At 41.0% G+C, this 22,022-nt stretch overlaps 2 protein-coding genes across 2 annotated transcripts in view; one reads left to right on the top strand and one right to left on the bottom strand.

Annotated features, from left to right (window-relative positions):
* Positions 1-19,035, top strand: part of LOC144828016 (uncharacterized) — a 73,602-nt gene extending 54,567 nt beyond the window's left edge. The window contains exons 2-4 of the mRNA XM_078686159.1: positions 16,207-16,299; positions 17,539-17,670; positions 18,396-19,035. Coding sequence (XP_078542285.1) covers positions 16,207-16,299; positions 17,539-17,670; positions 18,396-18,796 — 626 coding nt within the window. The 3' untranslated portion in view covers positions 18,797-19,035. The remainder of the gene's footprint in view (positions 1-16,206; positions 16,300-17,538; positions 17,671-18,395) is intronic.
* Positions 16,840-21,388, bottom strand: LOC144827210 (zinc finger BED domain-containing protein 4-like). The gene is made up of 2 exons (XM_078685603.1): positions 19,293-21,388; positions 16,840-17,031 (listed from the first exon to the last, which is right to left on the bottom strand). Exon 1 carries the CDS (start codon positions 21,311-21,313, stop codon positions 19,298-19,300), a length of 2,016 nt encoding a protein of 671 aa, XP_078541729.1. The 5' UTR covers positions 21,314-21,388; the 3' UTR covers positions 16,840-17,031; positions 19,293-19,297.
* Between the last annotated feature and the right edge of the window lie 634 nt (positions 21,389-22,022).

Here is a 22,022-nt window from a genome sequence, read left to right as displayed (position 1 = left end):
AAAGGCCAGAAAAAAGTAAATGCAAGATACGTAACTTGCCTTATATGTCAAGATAGACTGTCCAGAGGGACCGAGAAGAAATACAGTTACGGAAACTACACAATGCATCGCCATATGACTAGGTGGCATCCTAACAACTACAGTGCTGCACAGTTTCTTAACGATCTAGATAATCCCCCTATTATGGCCAGAAGATCTGTTGTACCGGAAGTGACGGGACCAGAGGGCAGGGAGATGGTGCCAAATATACAAATAAGATTTGGGGAAGTAAAGCAAGTCTGCGTACTTTGCAATGGGTTCATTTGCTACAGAGAAAGTAGCATCACTCTGATCAACAGAGCTATTGACAATCATCTTCCAGTTTGTCCGAAACGCCCCAAATAATAAATTCTTTTTTTTTTGTTGCTCCTGTTGAGCCCTTTACAATGAATCGTTTTCGTTTCCCCCCCCAAAAAAAACCCCCCAAAAATATAAAACCGTTCAGAAAAATTCAAAAAAAGTAAAAAAATGTTCAGAAAAATAATAAATAAAATATAAAACAACAAAAACAATTAAAAAAAAAGTTATTTTCAGAACTACCTCCCCGTTATTAAAAAATTGGTAGAATATTTGGAACTCTACCAAACTCTATTTCTCTTGGTTCGCTTCCCAGTTCGCTCGCCGGTACGCGAACCGGGAGCGAACCCAAAAATTTTTTTTTAAAAAAAGAACAGTAAGTATAAGGGAAGGAAACAGACAGTTATGTTAAAAGAAAGACAGTATAGGGGAGTAAACTAGAGATACTATTACCCGTAATCCACTGCTGATGATGTCACATATTACATCATTCATGACATGGTCAGTGACATCATCAGCAGAGGACTACAGGTAACAGTATCCCTAGTTTACTCCCTATAGCTGTCTTTCTTTTAACATAACTGTCTGTTTCCTTCCCTTATACTTACTGTTCTTTTTAAAAAAAAATTTTTAGATCAGTCAGAAACAGTGAAAGTAATAGAGACAGAGTGAGTGACCAAGAGTGAAGAAGTATCAGAAGAGAGGGACTAAGAAAAATAGTAAAGGAGTAGAGTAATTAAGTAATAGAGAAAGGAATGAGGGAAGTAGCAAAGGCAGGAAAGTGATTCTTAAACAAATGAAGCAGTGGAAGTAATAGAAGTTAAATGTGATAGAAATATAACAAAAAGAGTACAAAACATTTACCTTATAATTGTCGTTAACTTAGTCATTTGTTCTTTTTATACAAAAAAATCTGTGAAAGAGAGAACAAACATTTGAAAAATATTAAAACATGTTTTTAATAAATTAGAAAAAACAAGGGAAAAGATTGAAGGACAAATAGTTTTTCAAGAACTTTGACACTTACAGAAGCCTCTGCTTCTCCATGCCCCTACACAGTCCTAAAAATATACATTTTAAACTAATAGTATCTTGATGCAGATGAAGTGAGTCCTATCTTGCAACATTGTGCAACTTTTGCATGACTGCTGCATCGGTTTCGTGTGGCATTGTTTTTTTACAGCATGACACATCTGCCTAGATTTATCATTTTATAATTTTGTCCCCTCATAGCAAATCTTTTCAACCGCGACTGCGTCACAAAAGTGACGCACAGTGGCGCAAAAGAGGCATACACCTATCATAAATCTGTCCCTAACATGTTAAATAATTGATTCAGGATGACAATAAGGTGTGGCCTATCCAGAGGTTTGTTTAAGGTGAGGCCTACTCAGGGTTGCAGATCAAATTTATACTTATTGAAGAATACAGAGGAGATAATACATGTGAACGCCTACTAATGAAGTAAGTCATGTCCACTTTACTCTTGAACAAAGGCTAGACCTCTTCTGTGTCCGTGGACAGACCTAAACTTCATCTGCACAATGTCATTCGTAAACTTAGGAAACACAGGTGATGTAATTGAAAAATGTGTAGTTTATTTTCCTCATTTCACAATCACATTACCTGTTTTGCCTTTGCTTAGGTATCTCATAGTGGAAATGTAGTCTATCATATGAAAGACTACGTAGAATATGAGCACTGTATGCAACAACTTTGACACTTACAGAAGCCTCACCTTCTCCATGCCTCCTACACAGTTCTACATGTACATCATAAATGCAAACAGAACAGAATTAATTATACATGTTAAATGGTTTATTTTTGCTGTTCTCAGAATGTATCAAATTTCACTAAAAACAGTGACTTGAAGGTATTCATCATATAACAGCGGGGAAAAAAAAACACAATCAAAATGATTGTGTTTAAAAAACCCATACAACATAACAAATCAGAATTCAGAACTCCTTAAAGTTAACTTACTTTCCATGACGGCGAAGGATGTCCTATGAACAGCTTACACTCTGTTGTGCTGTTATTACTTTCAACCCGCCACTTTCTGAAAGAAAACCTCCATCGTTTTCAAAAACATGTTACATACAATAAATGACTTCTCGCTCTCTACCACACGTTTCCATAAGGCCAAATCATGTCAGAGCCATTTATAACTCTTGGAATTCTTGTAAGCCAATCCCGTCATGTTGTATTTCCGCAACTTTCAGAATTAAAATGTTGAAGATCATTTTCACAATCCTGGATTACTAATATCTTACCTTTCTTGCTCACTCATGTTCTACATTTCCTATGACACTGATACTGCTTACTATAAAGCAGACTTACACTATCTCTATGACTACTACAATTATTAAATTCTCTACATCACTTTTAATCAAAAAGCAATACAAAACAGTAGACAGCATTGCAGACTTACATTCCCTCTACTCCATGTTTTGATTGGCTGCTTGAATTTGCTTATAAAAAGAAACAGTTTTTCTGAATTCATTCAAAGTGCAGTTATTTCAACATGACGTCCAGTGTTATGGTAAGAAGTTATGTCTCTGTACTACACTTATCCTCAAGGCCAAATCGTGTAGGAGCCATTAGAACTTCTTGAAATTCCTCAGAGCACATCCCGAGATTCTTTCCCTAAAATTTTGGTTTTAAAAACACACCAGGTAAGAGTTTTTAAGGTCATACGGCAATTTTTTTTTAAAAATTAAAACAGAATCATTGCAGAATGACCAGCCGTTTCTAGACTTTAAATAAGCTGTGTAATGTCCTGATGTTATTGAAGGACCGTCATGATATATAATTGCTGCAGTTACAAAAGTCCTTCCTGATATTGACAACTGTGAAGCCACAAAATTTTTAATTAAAGTTGTCAATTTTGTTCCATCAGGCCTACATCGTTGGAACATTAAAATAACATACTGGCCATATGTTCGTATAAATAATGTGGACATCATTTCAGATTTACATTGGCTACACTCCATGTTGTGATCAGCTGCTTTTACTAGTTTATTAAAAGAGACTGATTTACTGTCTGGCAAAGTTAAATATATAAATCTTTCTGAGTCTACACTAGTACTACTTGATACCCTACAGTTCTCGCAGTCATGCTGCCATTGATAAGAAAGCCCAAACAGGTGATCTACATCTACACCTTCAGCATGCAATACATCAAGTATATACATTAAAAACTCCTGACAATCTTGCTGAATATTTTGAGAGAATTGTGTTTGGCCTGAACATCTGTCTAACAGATTTCGAATTTCAGACACACTTTCTATTTTTGTTCTATCTGTGCTACATTTCTCTAACACAGAATTTAACAAACTGCAAAATCTTTGATCAGAATTGACCACAATCTCTTCTTTTACATTTTCTAGAGAAAACAAAACATTAACCACTACATTAGCATAGCAGTTGACACCAGAACTGTTTTCAAATTGAAAACCAACAACATCTTCAACAGAATCCTTTTTGTTTCTGCTTATAATTTCAGGTTCATCGACTTTTCGTCTTTTTGCTGCAACCTCCCTAGTATTTGTCACATTTCTTCGTTTCCGGCCTACCACACGTTTCTCAAACAAAGGATATTGAGGCAAATGTGGCGCATACTCTCTTCTTAACCTATTGTATTCCTTAACACAATCTAGATCCGCACAAATGTTTGTGACATCACACTCAATCAAGTACAATCCTGATAAAGTTCTAACTCGTGACAATGCCACATATGCCATACCCTCCTTGAACACAGAACTGCCAATATTCACCAATGCACTGTCTACACTTAAACCTTGCGATTTATGGATTGTCACCGCATATGCCAAGCAAACAGGAAACTGCTTACGGCGAACATATAAGTCTTTTACAAGCAAAAATCTAGCAGAGCAACGACCAATTAGCTGTACTTCCTCAATGCCATCAAATTTAATTTTTAAAAATTCAATTCCATCTCTATTTCTGTATTTCACAAAATCAACAACATTACCCATTGATCCATTTACCAGACCTCTTTCAACATGTAAATTCCTTCTTAAAATTATACGGCAGTTCAAGCACACATTCAGAGTCTTTTCAAAACCTGCAGTTTTAGATATAGTCTTCTCTAATGAATCCAATTTTGATTTCAAATTCTCAGACAAAATAATTGTTGATCCCATATGCTCTACTCTGTCAATAGCTTCTAGTTTCACAATCTCCTGCTTTTCCAAATGCAACATTTTGTTGTTGAATTTGGCACATTCTGCAAGAGTTGGCATCAAACATATTCCAGATTTCTTCTCAGTAATTTTCTGAAAAATATTCTCAGGCACAACATCTTGTTCTGGATATAAATTTGACAGTAATCGTGCATGTAAAGCTTCTTTCCCATGCTCGGTCACTTTTCCAATTCTAACATCTTGTAGAATACTCTTGTAAACTTCATCCTTCGCCTGACGCATATTTTCATGCAGTTCAGCATAATTGAAGTTTAACCATATATTGACGTTGCCAATGCTCCCTAGGCACTTCCTGGTATCTTCATGCGTGAGCATTTTGAACACAGGTTGCCCTTTCACTGGTGTCAGCTGCAGAAGATCTCCGAAAACAATGATGTGTTTGCCACCAAATAACACATCATACTCTGTTTTGAGAACTTCTTGCATTCTCAAATGCACAAACGCAAGCATGACATTGGAAACCATGCTTACTTCGTCAATGATAAGAAGTTTCATTTTCCTCAAGATTCTTGAAACTTCAAAACAAGCATCTCCAGATAGCTTGTGATATTGTAATCTGTTGTCATGCTCCACTGGCAGCATCAGTAAACGATGTAAAGTAATCCCTTTAATGTTATGTGCTGCCAGTCCAGTTGGAGCGGTGACAACACAAGACAGCGATGACTCTGTCCTTTCCTGCAAATAGCATGAAATTGCTTTAATAAGGAAACTTTTTCCAGTTCCCGCTTCTCCACTCACGTACAGTCGTACAGGCTTCAACGACGTACATGAACACTCTTTCTTCTCATGACTTAATCCATGATCAATTTGCATGGTAACTTCGTCATATATTTTCCTCTGCTCAACGTTGAGTTGTCTTTCCAACTCTTCTAAGTTAACCGCATCCTCCTGAGCATGTGCCTTGGCTCTTTCCACTTCATTCATAGCAGTGGCAGCTTCATTTTCGATAACAGGTCCTCCTAGTGGATCCTGACTCAATGAAGCAGAACTCTGACTGTCCTGAAAACTGTCTCTGGCAATCTCGGCTGCAATCGTTGCTTCCTGCTCAATTTCCGCATTCAACATTTCTACATATTTGGGAAAAGCAGGGCATTGTATGGTCTCCTTGGCAGCATTGAAAGAGTCTTCGTAACAGAGGAAATCTCCAAGCAGTTCCTCTTCTGCACGCCAAGGCTTGAAAAGTTGCAAAAGTGCTAAATAGAAAAACTCCTTTTTTTCAGGAGATTCGCCACTCAATTTTCGATGGTTTACCAAATGGCATTTTCTTTGCTTGACCAGACATCCCTCACTTCCTATTACAGCATACACTCCTTTCTCAGTATCTTCTTTGATGTTCCTCTTGAATATGTAATTTTGAAGAACCTCATACAGACAAACATTGTCGAGGTGTTTGCTTCGATTTGGATAATATGTATCCAACATGTTGGTCTTCAAAATGTCGGTACTGTTTGGCTCCTTTTCCGCCAAATACTCAATTTCCCGCACAGGTTTCAGAACTCGATTACGCGTTGCAGCAAGACCAAGACTCGCCCAAACGATACTCCTGGACTTGGCATAGAGACTTGCTGAAGACAACCGATCAGAGCATTCGTAAGCTCCGATTTCTCGATGCGACAACATCTTTAGACTGAAACTGTACAACTTCTTGCTGAGGCTCTTTTCATGTGAAATGTCCTCCCACATATCCTTCAATTCTGTCTTCTCTTTTTTGGTGATGTAAGATGTCACATACCGAGCCACAGCCATACAGTTATCAGCCACAAACTGTATATCCATGTTAGCATTCCACATGGACAAAATCACCGGGTTGTAGTCGTTGATGTACTTGGACTCTTCGTTCCTCTTCAAATTGTATGTGTTTTTAGGTGATTTCTTCATCACATTATGTCGCAGCGAAGACATCAAACTGTTTACTCTTCCTTTAGAAATCACCGGTCGTGGAAAGCCGAAACGACATTTGGTGTAGAACTTGTCCTTGTTTCGGAATTTACGACGACAGTACTTTCCACATCGATGGCTTTGGAAACGTAGAACTTTTTCTCTTAGGCTTTTCTTCTCCTTTGCGTTTGGAACAGCACACGTAGAATACTGTTGTATGAAACTCATCACTGACTCTTCTGGATCCGTTCCAAATTTAGGTGCATCCTTGATCCACAGCGGCATATGTATATGAGGAGCACCTCTTGCTTGGTACTCCTTTCTCCAGAAGAAATCCAACACCTCTCCAAGAGGTGGATTCTTCTTATTCATGATGAAAGACATCATAGCTTCAAATCTATGATTGAAGTACCTGCATACATTGACTGTATCCAAAGAGCACAGTTCTCCGGGTGTCTTGAATTCGATGTTTTCGATGTTTGCATTTGCCTCTCGTAGAAATTCAAGTAAGTCTTCCCAGCCATACTCGGCACAGCTCAGAGTGAGGAACCATGTGGGAGTTCCTAAGTTCCTCAGCATACATTTTAAATCACCATGACGACGGTACCAGTACTCATTAGTACCATGCTGACACGCCATGAGATTAATCAGGTGAGAATCCAAAATACTGTCTTGGACATTGACTTTATCCATAAAGTCACTTGCCGACATGTTTTGCATTTGTATACCAGTTTTCAAGATGTGGTTCACTGCATATGACAGTCCAGACAGATCGCTTTCAAACAGGAGATGAAACAAACAGGGAATGCATTGTCGAAACCTAGCATCTCCTGCATACAATCGCAAAGTCCGGTATTCAGAAGCAGGAATTTGATGAGGTCGCTCATCATATCTTCTTCCCTGACCTGTTGGAAAAAGCTGTGGGAAACACCGAGCTTCCAAACTTTCCTCCCAAACACTAATGGGACTCCCTTTGGCTTGTTTCATTTGAAACAACTCAATAGCATTCTCCATGACGTCCTTGGAATGCAAAGGATGAACACTATAATGTTCATATATTTCTTCACTAGTAGAGGGTTCTACTTTCTCAATTTGACCAGCACACAAATCGCTATCCTCTTCCTCACTTACTTCCTCTTCTGCAACATATACATTTTTATAGTATTTATTATTTTTTTTCAAATACAATGTTGCCTTTTTGACTTTCCTAACATCCACTAAATCTTGCCATATTTTCTTATTCTTTGTCGGAACCCCATTAACTAAGATAACCAGAGGTTCCTCTTCCACTTTTTCTACTCCAATTGTGTTAATGTTTTTCTTCAAATCTAGAGGCAAATAAACAACTCTTCCCTTTAATCCTCTCTGTAAATCTGATGGAGGCAATTTCCCTGTCTTTGGCTCCATTCTTACAATAGCCTGAAAGGGATGGATACTTTGAATCAAAATAGATTCATAAGTATTTAAATCCTTCAATTCAGAAGGAATCTCAACCAATTCCAGATTATTATGAACTGCTCTAGCAGGCATCTGGTTTTGATTTAATTTGTTACAACAATAAGTACACACACGTTGATCCAATCCCAAATCAAAACAATTTTCTACCATCAAGTATGTTGTAAAATCCTTCCATTCACTATGATTTTCCCTTTCACTTTTTGCATATAAATCCACTAACTTAGTCTGATTCTTATAATAAGTGCGTCGACAACACACACAAGTGAAATTTGGCCTCTCACTTGATTTCACCTCAAAGGTTGCAATTTCCCTCTGGAAATTATCTGTACTGGAAACCTGCACACTATCTTCCACATTACTCTCTTCTTCTTGGTCAATTTCAACATTCTCCTCTTTACTTCCAAAGTAACAAAACTCAATTTCTTCACATATATTCTTCACATCTATTTCAGAACCATGCAAAAGAGCAGCGCATAATTGTTTAAGCATAGTTGCTGGACTCTTAGCATAATACAACATTCTAAGTATTTTCCTCATTTTATTATGATGCACTGCTAGCATCCTGAAATGATGAAAAACACTCTGGCATACTCTCCTGGAAAGACAAGCCAGTGAATGCCCATGCAAACCTGTCACTTCTCTCACTCTGCAAGGATCTAATTCTTGCAACAACTTCATTTTCTGCTTCAAACTTTTCTTATTAAATGACCGTATAAAATCACAAAGCAAATTGATGGAATCCTGTCGTACACTGCAAATACTACTACACTTCCAGGTGTACACAGGACCCTTAGGACATCTTCCTAAAACCTCATTACCTAACACCTCTTCTATCTCTGTTGTCACAAGTTTTTCTTTTTCAACTGGACAACCATCTTTCACTTCATAAGCTCGACCACTGGTGTCAACTGCATGCACCAAATCATTATCCTGGAAATAACTCTCCTCATTAAAAAATGCCTCAGAACTATGCATCCATTCTCCAGAAAAAACTTCACAAAAATTACTACGATTAACTATTCTCTTCCATCTACTATTTCTTTTGAAATCATAAATTGCCTTGTTTACCTTCCTAATTCTATTGATTATCAAAATAAATAACTTACGTTTAATTTCAAATGCCTGATCAATGACTTTCTCAACTATTTTTTTTCTCTTATAAAAAACCACTTTCTGTTCACCTTTCTTAATATTTTTTAACAAATTGCCAATTATCCTGTTGCGGAACATTCGTTTACGAATATCCCTAAACTGTTGTTTCCTTCTACTATCATGCACAGAGTTATCTCTTGCTCTAGCAGTAACATTTTTCATTGGCCTTTCCTTTCCGTTTGAATTGCTTCTCCTTTTCTGGACTGAAACATTTTCTGTAGTAATATTTTTTTTACTACAGATATTTCTTATGAATGTTTTTGTACTCTTACCCGGTGCTTTCTTGGTGACTTGACAAATATTTTTGTTAGAGGACTGCTGCTTTTTTTCATTAACCTGCTATCTTTGACGTTTTGCAGCCTTTCTCAGTCTTTCTTTGGTTGGCATGCTGAAATCTTCAAATGATCTGCAGTTGAATCTGTGGTAAAATATAATAAAAAATGTTATTAACCACTATTACCCAACAGTAAATCAATAACAGTCATCAAAAACTTAACACACTACTTAACATTTTTACATAGAAGATTTTTTAGTGCTTGGCAAATTTAGATTACAGAAATAGCAGAAAAGAAATGGAATTTATATTCATTTTACCTGTGCTGTTTTATATGTGAATCTGATCTAATTTTATGAGCATATTTTAATATTTTATTGAAGACACTACACATAACCTGTTTTTGAAGGTGTCTTTATTTTTAAATTAAACGGTTTACATTTTTACTTTTTATTTGTTATACATTTTTTTAATAAATGTTTATAGTTCCATAGGCTCAAGCACGTCAGCTTCCCATCCTATGTCATACAATTCTGACAAATCTGCATCCTCATCACGTTCTTCTTCATCCTCAGGATTTAAATCATCCAAGGGATCAACATCCACTGATGTTTCAATTACGAGTTCAATGATGAGGTCGAAATCAACTGATTGCTGATTGTCGCTCATGTTGATGTTGTCTTTATCTTTAAAGAAAGATAACAACAATGAGATATTGCAGAGTAAGAGACAAATCTCAGAGATTATAATAGTAAAATTGTTTAACAAGAGTAACATTTTGCAGCTATTATTTAGCCATGTCCAGCGATGCTGAGGAGGTGAAGCCTATGTCCAATTTTTCAGTGAACAGGACTCATCTCTTCTTAACCTTGGATAAGCCTCACCAACTCTGTGTCCCCTGCACATACTTAAATGTAAAGGAGCAGATTGATGTTAACTAGCACATCCCCAGGAATGCACCAGTTAACGTGCACCGCTGCTCTGCCACCCATGGTGTGCCGCATTTACAATCAGATAGGACAAAGCTGCATCAAAACCCTGCGCCTGCTTGAAGCAGGCATACGTCTTGACGCACGTAGGCTGAAAGCTAAAGCAACAACTAAGTGTCGTGTGCAGAAGTTGCAAAAAAGGAAAAATGGCGTTTAAACCGGTAATGAGCCCATGCTAACTTAACACGGTGTAAAGATATCCAGGATCTACATCAGTTTGGGGTTCACAAACCTGGCAGGTACAAGGCACTGAGGCTTTGCACCGTGCATGTCTCATCCCGAATCATATGTTGTTTCTGAATGAAACAATTTCCCAGACCACATGCTTTGGATTGGCTACTTCTAAAAAGTTAAACACCCCTACTATCCCGGAGTTAGAGGAATATGATGGTTGGAGTAATTTTACTCGGTTGTCCATTAGTGATTTACAGGCCCTACTCCGTAATTCTTCCTTTAACATTTCCAGTATAAATCCAAAAGGTTGGCTGCTTTGGCAACGTAGTTCAGATTCTTGCAATTTGCTTGGACCCTTCAAACTCTGAAAAATGGTAAAGTTCCCTGGGGATACATGAACGTTTCTTCTTTATTTGCCCCATTCAATTTGACTAACAAACAACGCTTGCTGTCAATGCGTGATGCTTCCTTTTCAATGTTACATATTGAAAGGTTAGAATCTTTGCCTTTTTCAGTGGCAGAGGCCAATGCTGCAACGTGCCTTATCCACGGTTTAATAACGCTGCGTTTTGCTTTATATAAGTTTTCAAATTGTATGAAATATGTACCAATAGGTCGTTATGAACCTTTAGGTAGTGGTTTTCTTCATGAGGTCTGGTCGCTTCCATACACATACAGATGTTTCAAAGATGACCAAGAAGTTTATTTGAATGGACAGGAATGCACTGAGACGCCACATCATTCACTAATGTGTAGGCACATACAGTTACACGGTTCATACAACAAAGACCGACCAAATATGGCTTGCGTGTTGCAAGGCACGCCAGTTCCTGCTATCATCCCCACGTTCAAGTTGTTGGAAAATGGTAGTTATTTGATGCTCAATAATGAAGATTGTTGTGGGTTAATTACAAGTATTCCTTTTATCGTAACAGTAAGTGAACGGATTATTTGCTGCAGAAATGTTCTATTTCCTCCCACACATGAACATAGGGAGTTTTCAATCTGGCCACAAATACCAACCTTGGGTGCAGATTTCAACGGCATGGCAAGAATAAGGGCTCTTTTGTCTCAGAGAGAGGTGGCCTTGCGTTCGGCCCGTGAAACTTTCGTGCTTCACATAGCGAACACCCGTACAGAGGTGCAGGCCCTTTTAAATACTGATTCGCCTTTGCATTTCACCGAGATGGTTCGGACTATCTTTAACGCGTCCTCCACAAAGGACCTGGCACATTTTTTTAAAGTTGTTAGCAGTGGTCTCGTGACTTCATTTGAGAAAATCTTTGGAGTCATCCCTGCTTTCTTTCATTCTATTTTTTCCACTTTGTTTGGTGGATTCCCTGTTTTACTTGCATTAGCAGCGGGCGCTCTTGTGATTTTATTACATTTTTAAATATGGATGTCCTTCCTGTGCAAGGTCCCGCCCTGCAGCTGCTGACGCTGTTCCGCAATCGCATGCTTGAATATTATGGCACAATGCCGTTGGCGATATTAAGCACGGCATATGGATTATCTTTTCGATTCTCCTACTTCACCTGTGTCCAGCCTGTATTTCACTGCCTAACCTGTGATTTCGATTGGGCCATTGATTTGTGTCTCTGCGGACCGGTTTCTCCTGACGTCGACTTTAATCAGCTGATGAGTCCTATCATTACTCACGAGTTGGTTTGTCCTGGCGAAAGGATTATGGCTGTGGCATTGATGCATGGACTAATTGGTCCCTGGAATTTACTGGCGGCAACACAGTCTTTCTTGGAACAGAGCTTTCTTGAAAACCCACCGAGCTGTCCTCTGATGGTGATAGAGGATCCGGTGCTGGGAGAGCACGTATGTTCTTTTCCGCTTTTAAGTTGGATGGCTGAACTGTTTTCGGATGAAGACGGTGACTTCCTATTGGAGGCTGTTGCAGCTTATTTTGCATACACAGTTATGCCATAGACCTTTTTCATGTTTGATATGCTGAGTACTAGCATTTCATTGACAATTCATTTACTTATTTGTCAAGTTTTTATTATTTAGCTTGCCTATTGGCTTAAGCCTCGATAAAGTAGTTGGCTGTTTTATTTTTTTTTAGCATTAAATTTTGTTAGTTTTTAATGTTTTACCTTGTGGACCGTGCACATATAAAGTTGCAATCTGCTCTCATGACATGGCACTTCTATTATCTTATTCAGTTTGTTTCCGGATCATGGGGGGGTGTCATGTAGATCCTGGATATCTTTACACCGTGTTAAGTTAGCATGCGCTCATTACCGGTTTAAACGCCATTTTTCCTTTTTTGCAACTTCTGCACACGACACTTAGTTGTTGCTTTAGCTTTCAACCTAGTAGTTCATCGTGGTTTACATGACAATAATATGTTATTGCTCTACTATCTGCTTTGCTTGTTAAACTATATCTGTACAGCGAGTGCTGAAGTTTCAAGAACAACACGATACAGAATTGTTATGAGGTCTGATCTCCACGACTTCATAGTCATAACATAAGTGCAGCTTCTGCCAATTCTGGGCATGAGGCGCGTTTTATATTGCTTTGCCGAACACACATACACAACACTTGATGCGGTTCACATGAAGAGAGAGCTGGTGTATGCTGATGTGATTCCTTCAAATCTAGAACACTAAGGTATGGGCCCGCCCTAAACCAACCCAAAGAGACCTTCTTAACAAATAATATAATATGTGTATTAGGGAGGGTGAAATATAAGTGTTGCTAACTCTTATTCATTTACAGCATGTTAACATACTGTCACCATTCGCTTTTGATGTACTAGTAACTATGCTGGTAATTTTGCTACTGATAATATGTGTACTTGTATTATCTAAGATACTACGCCTGAGAAGACGGCATTAGTAAATAAACATTTCAAATGCACATGTGTTCTTCTTAACTCCATGTTCTCGTTTGTAATGAATATATAACGACCGAGTGTTCATGAGTTCCACGTATCCTGAGGTACTGTAAGTTCATGTTCTGAATTGTCTAAAGATTGGGAGTTTGTTATATCCAATGTGACACTGTACCTAGCTTGTTAGGGGGTTTTTGGGTACTAAGGTCAGTTTTGGGGCACCCTAATTCGCCGAGGTTCCAATCCTCTGTGCTTAGTTCTGTGTGAGAACAGAAACCCTACGACAGGGGCACCCCTGAGCCTTGCTGGAGCTTCATCACACTTGCGATACAACTCCAGCAATGCGCCACCTTTACGGCACAGATGCGTCACGCATCTGTGGTGTTTTTGCCCCATGGTGCGCCGCATTGTAAATGCAGCACACCATGGGTGTCGGAACAGCGACACAGGATGACTGGCACATCCCTGGTGATGCGCCAGTCATCATAAATCTATCCCTAAGCTTCTTATCTTGTTAGAGATGAACCGCCATATGTATCATCAAAGTTTTTTGCATTTCCTAAATAGCGAACTTTAAGGAATAAATAGCGATTCTTTACCATTCCTAATTTGCGATGAGCAAATTGCTAATTGCAAATTACCCATTCATTTCCATGGAGCAGGAGACCCATAGGTATGAAGGTACAATTTGCGATTAGCAATTAGCTCATCGCAAATTTGGAATTTTTTCGAGGGTGCAGGGGTCTCTCAAGAACACCCTGCTGCACCCCTGAAAAAGAAATTTGGAGGCATATGGCGCACATAAATTTTAAAAACATTCCTTTACCTCAAAAACGATTTTCAACTCATAATTTCAAAACACTGCCCACGGGGAAATGACTTAAAATGTCCTCAAGACACATGAAAGTGTTTTTTTAAAGCCTTTGCAACTTTTTTGGGTCACTTTTAACATGGCTATGTAACTCAAACAGTCAAAATTTAAATTTACCATGCACAGGTGGGAGCATATTTACAAGGAATTTGCTCCACGGGGAAAGGTCTTTTAATTAACCCTGGGCGTAGTTCGCGTAGCCGCACTCCGCGACGCTACGCGAAGACGCACTTGCACTCCGCGAGCTACACGTAGCTCCGCGGACATGTGTAGTAGCTTGCTAGACCCGTTCGCGCGCCGTTTTTCGTCTTCGGGAGCGCGGTGCGCGTGTTCGGGGCGCTGCCTGCATGCTCGCAATAGCTAGCGCGCTAAGTTACTCAATGAGGTTTGTCCCACCCGCTTGCGTTCCCTTATTTCCGGTTCCGGGTCACAAGTAACGTGTTCGCGTTGTGTTAGACATGTTCGGGAACTCATCTTCTCGTTCGCACTGCCAAAGTGCGTGATCGCGTCAAATATCGCGCGAACTTACCGCGGCGGTCGCGACGGGCAGAGCCATCTTCGATTTCACACTCTGGCTATGGTTTTGGGCCTACTTTAGCATCTCACTCCTATCTCTTCCATCCTGGTCTTTTCCCTCAGTTTTTCTAACTTTCTTTACTTCTTACCTATTTCTGTCTGTGCCTAGGTTTATATTTCTCATTTTATTTTTACTTTTACCACTTTTTTTGCAACTTTTCTCTTGTTTTATATTACTTCCTTCTTTTATCTTTCTTCTTTCTTCCCCTAACCTTTTTGTCTTCAACTTTCCTTCTCCCCTCCACCCAGAACCATGGTGAAGGGTGCCAGCAGCATCGGCGGCTCAAAGGGCAAGGCGGCTGTGCCTAAAAAAACCCGGCTGCCTTGCGGCAGAATGCGCCCGGCAGGAGTGACGCCCCGCCAACTTTTTGGGGAGGAGGAGGTGGCCGCCCTGGTCTTTTTTATCCAACGTCACCTCCCCTTGACTTTGGCAGCAGGCGGCAGGCCCGGCTCCGGCTACCAGCGCATTGAAGAGCGTCTCCGGCGGTGGGCGAAGGTGCGCCGTGCAGTCTTCCGCTGCTCCGGTATCCGGCGTACCCACCATCAGCTGTCCCACCGCTGGGCCGACATTTTGGACCGGGAGCAGGACCTGTTGGACCTGCTTGGTGTGGAGGTTGTGGGTCTTGGTGAGTGGCTACCCCAAAAATAAAGTGTGTATATATATATATATATATATATATATATATATATATATAGTTATATACATATATATATATATATATATATATATATATATATATATATATATATATATATATATATATATATAGTTGTATAAATATTGTTATTGTATCTTTGTAAATATTGGCTGAATAAGTAACGCGATGACTGTTGCCCCTAGTTACATTTGCGATGTATTCCGGTATATCTACTGTCATTGTATGACAGTGTTCTTCTTCTTCACTGGCTCTTGCGTGTTGTTTCAACTTGGCGCTAGCTGTTGCTGTTTATTGATGTGAGATTTTCTTTATTGTTGAGAACTGAAGTTAGTTAATGCTATTAATAGAGTCTTGTCCTTCCTTTGTCCGTCAGTGAAATAGCGGTGGATGGATAATTGTACGTTGTTTGCATATTGTAGCATTTTTTTCACGGCCTTCTCTTCTGCATGAATCGAATCCTTTTCTTGCAAAGAATGCTAACGTTACTTTGTTCTTCTTACCTCAGCCAGGGCCGGCTCTAGGGGGCATGTGCAAGCTGTGCAACTGCACAGGGGCACCAAACTTCAGGGGCCACCGCACCAATAGATATCCTTAATTTAATAATACTCTAAGGATGGATACATATTTGCGTTGCGGCCCCTGGCATGGATTTGTTGCCTCCGGCTCTGTTCCACTGTAGCAGTGTTTTTTGCAATGATGTCTATGTTTCACAGCACTCAATGTTTTTCTCTTTGTTTATTATTTTAATTTTTACATGAACCACAGAACCCAGGGGCAAGCAGAATACAGGGACCGAGTCGGCGGGTGAACCACCAGTTACACAGAGCTCCTCTACTGAGGATCCTGCTGCTGTCCCCAGTAAGTCCAACAGTGCTTGTTTTTTCCTCTGTAATGTGTCTGCAGTGCTTTGGCAATTGACAGCAACCAAGTATGCATCCAGAATGATGTTTGTCTAGTATTTTTGTAAACGTTAGTATACCACTACTAGTCTTGTGGGTATTCTTCTATCTCCTATGGAGTTATATACATATTACACAACTATGTAACTATGCACACGAAAATTGGATGTTGTTGGTACTGATAGGCAGGTTGGACCTTACTTACACCTCAGTCACAGAACTCTGAGGAACGCACAATTCACTGAACGTCAGCCTATATGGCCTGAGTCATTGGTCAATTATTCAATTCACACTCCTGAACCCCAATACCAAGATGCCGAATGCTTTTAGGACACAAACCGTTACCTAAGAAACCCCCTTTTGCTCACTCACTCGTGTGAGTCTCTAAGACAACAGACACTGAAAATAAACTTCAGAGTCAAAGTGGTCATTCAAAAGCTTTATTTTGTTAGAAGTAAGTAAGTAACATCAATGTTTTTAAGTTGTTCCGTCAAATACGTTGAAGGGCCCACCAGAAAAAATCCAGAGTTAAAACAGGCATAATAAAGTAATCAACATTTGTACAGCTACTAGTGCACAATAGGGAAATGTGGCAACTATCGGAGACCTCTCACCAACGTATACTGGTCAGATATTCCTCTTTTTTTGTAAGCTATGGAAATGTCCGCTTCGTAGAAGGCAATCTTCTCACCTGCCGAAAAATAATGACAAAAGTGGTGCACGTTAGACAGTATGAAATACATTTATGCCAGTTTTATGCAGCCATGCTAAAAAGAAGTTGTAACCTGTAAGCAAACTCTATTCCACAATCCACATAGAAAACTTAAATACGGGCCCTTTTACTTTCCCACCTCTTCAGGTGTATGCATTGAACAATGATGTGTTGCCCCAGAGCGTCTTCTCGTACTGCGCAACAAGCTGCGAGTTAACATGCGCAAAACTGGATACATTGATGTACAAAGGTTACATAGTTCACTTCCAATTTCCAAGGACTAGAGTAGCAGGACAGATGAGATGAGCTTGGGTACCATACCATAACAATGAATGCTAATATGTGTAGTGACTCTGCTGTACTATGCAATGTGGACTCATACTGATTACGTACGTTGTACTTAACTGTTTTGAAGAACTCCATTCTTGGTGAACAAGTACAAAGGGGGCTGTGCATCCATCTAAAAAGGTGTACTTATTTTTATAGGTGCAGAACCCTTACCATCGACCAGTGCCGACGGGGACAGCGGCGCAGCTTCAGCGATCCCGGCGGGGACAGGAGGAACAGAGGCACCTACACCAGCAGCAGTGGGGGGGGAGCCAACAGCGGCGGGCGATGGTAAGTTACATTCAATAGTGATCTGCATTACTTGGTGGGAGGGGAAACTTTCTCACTGTACTCTACTGGAAAATATATGATGTTACCTTTACTTGTCATTAGCATGCTAAGCATTACCACTACAGTAATGCAAGTGGCTGATAGCAGTCGGATGCATGGGTTGTTGTTAAAGCATGTAAAGGGGAAAACACAGCTGCCAGCGTGGTTGGGAGACACACCCAATACCGGTGGTTAGTGGATAGTCTCAGCAGCAGGGGTGTTTTGGGCAAACCCAAAGGCAAGGGAAGGAGGGGACGACTGGGTGCATGGGTCGTTGCTGGTGAAACACAAACCAAATAAGGTTTGTTGCGCGGTATAAAGTATTATAGTCTTTACTAGACATGTGCTACTAGCTGCCCCCTGTTAATTAATGTTACTTTGAGAGTGTTCCCGCCTTCCCGGAATCAGAGTATATAATACAAAAGGAGATATGAAAAAGACAGGTGTTCGTTCTAATGTGTGTGACCGTTGAAGTACACCCATGCTAATAGGGCAGGCATAATGCCGTGCCAAAAAGTCCAAAAAATTAATAGAGGCTGTAGAATGTTCAAGATAGACGCAACACAATTTCTGGTACTCAGCTTGCTTGCTAGTGCTACTGTGCCGCCCACTATGTGTTGAATCAATGTTGTGTTCTTGATTTGCGGGGAGTTTGGATTACAACAATTCTGTTTCTTTCTTTATAGTTACTCCTTCCCAAAAACCAACAAGGAAGGAGTTGGCAGTCCGGGCCCGGCAGCGGAAACTGCAGGCAATTGTAGAGGCCTACCGCCGGCTGGTGGATCAGGCCGAGGAGGAGGAGGAGGAGGCGGCGGCAGCAGCTGCTGCCTCTTCCAATGCCCCGGGCCCCAAGCCTGCAGGACTACGTCGCCGTGGTCAGGCAGCCGCCCGCCGCCGCATTGTTACATCTTCGGCGGCCCCCCCACAACAACAACAACATGCATGCAAGTGTAGGTGCCGTGATTTCAAAGCAAAGATTCTCCGCCGGGTAGCGAAGTTGGAGGAGGAGCGGAAGAAGCTGGAGGACGGTCTAGAGGAGCGTGTGAAGATAATGGTGGACAAACACCTGAAAGCCCGCCGGCTTTGAAATGGACCCTGTTTTTTGCCCCTTTTTTAATCCTTTTGTTGGTGGGTGGGATGTGGGAGTTGGGGTGTACATTTGGGTTGAAATTTGGTTGGGGTTAGGGGAGGGTAGGGACAGCTCTGGGTCAGGGGGTTACATTTGTTATATATTTTATTTTTCTATTATCATTATGAAAATATAAAAATAAAACAAAGATATTTTCACAAGAAAACATTTGAAGTTCATTTGTGTTTGTTGGGGGGGTGGAGGGGGGACTGTTTCACCAAATAATGTACGTTGTGCAACATGAACATGAACTACGAACGATAAATTAAGTACTGACTGCACCTGTAGTAGTAGGGTCACAAGTGCATAAATAATTTATATTATTAAATAACATGGGAAAATTGCCCATCACGTGAGTCTGAAGTTACTACTAGTATACTTTAATTCCATGCACATTTGCTCAGAGTCGGCTAAACAATCCTATGCAATGCATTGCATCATTCCTTTAATATACCTGTCCTAGTTGTCAGGGAAGAGGAGCTCGTCCTCAAACTCTGTGCGTTCAGACAGAAGTAGGTCATGTAACCCAGTAGTGAGGACGTCTTCTTCACACTCGCTTTCTTCATCCGGCGGTGATTCACGTACTTGATAGTCTGGTGGTATGAAGCGTTGATTCATTTTTATCATTGTCAGCCGCTCCACGCTTTTGGGGGAGAGACTAGTCCTTTTCGATGTGACAATGGCACCAGCAGCACTGAAAACCCGCTCAGAGGAGACACTGGCTACAGGACAAGCCAGATACTTTATCGCCAGCCTGCTCAGCACTGGCCACTGTCTCCTTCTTTCATACCAATAGACCAATGGGCTTTGCTCCATGAACACCTCTGTTGTGTCATCCAGATAGGCCTGAACCATCCGCTCAATGTTCATTGGTGCTCGGCTTTGCTGGTCCTCTTTTCCCTTTGCAACAGCAACGGACTTACCCATCCCTTTCTGTAGAAAAAAAGCAGTTATGCTTTTGGTTGGGTCTGCTGAATCAGATCGTGTAGGTGCTGCTTTTGGTACTGTTGGTGCCTGCTGGAAAGCAGACGCACTGCTCTCACGCTGTGAAGAACTTGCGTCAGGAGTACTTGGACTGGCCTGGGCTGGCAGTGGCAGGCCTTTAAGTAACAGCCGTTCAGTTTCTAACTCATTAGCTTCCGCAGCTATGGAAGTTTTGTACTTGTCAACATCCTCATCTGAAAATGGAATTACTTCGTTACTGCTGACAAATAATTTGTACCGTGGATCCAAGATTGTTGCAGTTATGTAATGTTCACCTGACACAATATTGTTGAGCCTTACATTTTCACACAAGCGGTTGACTAAGCCCTTGGCTAAGGTATATGCATCAACTTTTTGTTCGTCACCTTCGTATGTTTGACAGACCTCCTTCACCTGTTGCTCAAGCATGTACAACAATGGGATGGCTTGGCCCATAGTACAGTCCTCCCTGCTAACTGCACGTGTGAAGACCTCAAAGGGTTGTAGCATCTCTGTGATGCATTTAATGAGGTCCCACTGCCACATCTCAATGGTCAGGGCTTTAAGATTAACAGTAGGATCCCCTAATCTTCTTGACATGACATAAGCATTCAGTGGGATGTACTGCTCAAAGAGACGCTCAAGCATGAAATAAGTTGAGTTCCAACGTGTTGGGACCTCCTGGATCAGTGCTTTGACTGGCAACCTATGCTCTTGCTGAATGACCCGTAGCAGCTTCCGTCCTTTGAAAGAATGGTTAAAGTGCGTGCATATTCTTCTGCAGATGGCCATTATGTTGCTGACTTTGGCTTCATTTTTCAGAAAGTCTTGCACGACTAAGTTTATGCAGTGTGCCAAACAGGGTACCCTGAAATAATGTCCTTCTCTCATTGCCTTCACTACATTACTGCCATTGTCGGTGGAAACAAAACCAATCTTAAGGCCTCTTGGTTTCAGCCATTCAAAGACCTTGTCGTTAAAGTCAGACAAAATGTTTTCAGCAGTATGACTTTTGTCCATACCAAACATGGCTATAGTTGCATGTCTGCGCGTATCATTAAAAATTCCAGCAACGTCACGGAGGCCTGAAGTTAACTTGTCTTTAACACCTGCAAAAGAGATCCAGTGTGCGGTGATGCACATGAAATCTGTAGCATCGCAACTGCTCCACATGTCTGTTGTCAGGTGGATACAATGGACAACACTCTGTTGTAAGGCTTTCCCAATCAATTCCAGCACATCGTGGTGTAGTGCTGGAACAGCCACTCGGGCAAAATAGTAGCGACTGGGAACGTTCCATTTTGGGCAGAGGGTTGCCACTAATTCCAGAAATCCAACAGCCTCAACAAATGAAAATGGGAGAAGGTCCAGTGCTAACATTTTCGCAAGTTTGGCATTGTATAAACGTGCTACTGGGTGGTTCCGCTCGTACTTTCCCTCCTGCCTTAACATGCTAGGAATGGTAAGCTGCTTTGCATGTCTTTGAGTTGTGCTAGACGGACCACCTTGCATCGCAGACTTTGCACTCCTTGGTGTTTCCAGCTGACTCTGGTGCCACTGAGAAGTTGCAGATGCGGAGGATGTGGACTTTACCACTCCAGTGCTGGCGACAGGGGTCCATTGTGTACCACTCCTAGATAGAAGGTCATCGTCTCCCTCTTCTTCTACCTCCTGGTCAACCATGAGTGGACCTTGTACCACTGTATCCCCACCAACACGAGTGCTAACATTTTTTAAGCTTGCAAGGTGGTTCTCCCACCTGATCACGTGTGTTTTTTTCAAATGGGTCGTTTGGCCTCCAGTCCCATAGTTTGTACCAAGCTTACCACGACTAACATTGACATGACAAATGGTGCATACAGCAATGTTCTCCTGAACTGGGTGAACCGTAAAGAAGTCCCACACTGGGGAGGTAAACTTTTGTCTCCTGCCATAGGAAGAGGAGGACCCACTGCCAATGCCGGATGGACTGGAGGATTGTGGAATTTCACTATGGGACAGCTCAGTCCTAGTACTGCCACTACCTCCTTCTGTTGAAGTGGCGCTTCTGCTGGATGTCAGATGCTGCCGGGCCTTCGCTGTTGAAAAAATTGGAGCTGGTGTTACTGTGGGTGTTGAGTGTGTAGGAGTTATGCGTGGTACCTGCTCATCAGTCATTGCAGCATTTCTGGATAGGGTGAAAATGTTGGTCTCTACATCCTCTGCACCAGGAATAACGCTT

Source organism: Lissotriton helveticus, chromosome 4_1, assembly GCF_964261635.1.
Source record: "Lissotriton helveticus chromosome 4_1, aLisHel1.1, whole genome shotgun sequence".
Classification (NCBI taxonomy): domain Eukaryota; kingdom Metazoa; phylum Chordata; class Amphibia; order Caudata; family Salamandridae; genus Lissotriton; species Lissotriton helveticus.
The sequence above is the reverse complement of the archived record's forward strand: the minus strand, read 5'-3'. Positions and strand labels throughout refer to the sequence as shown.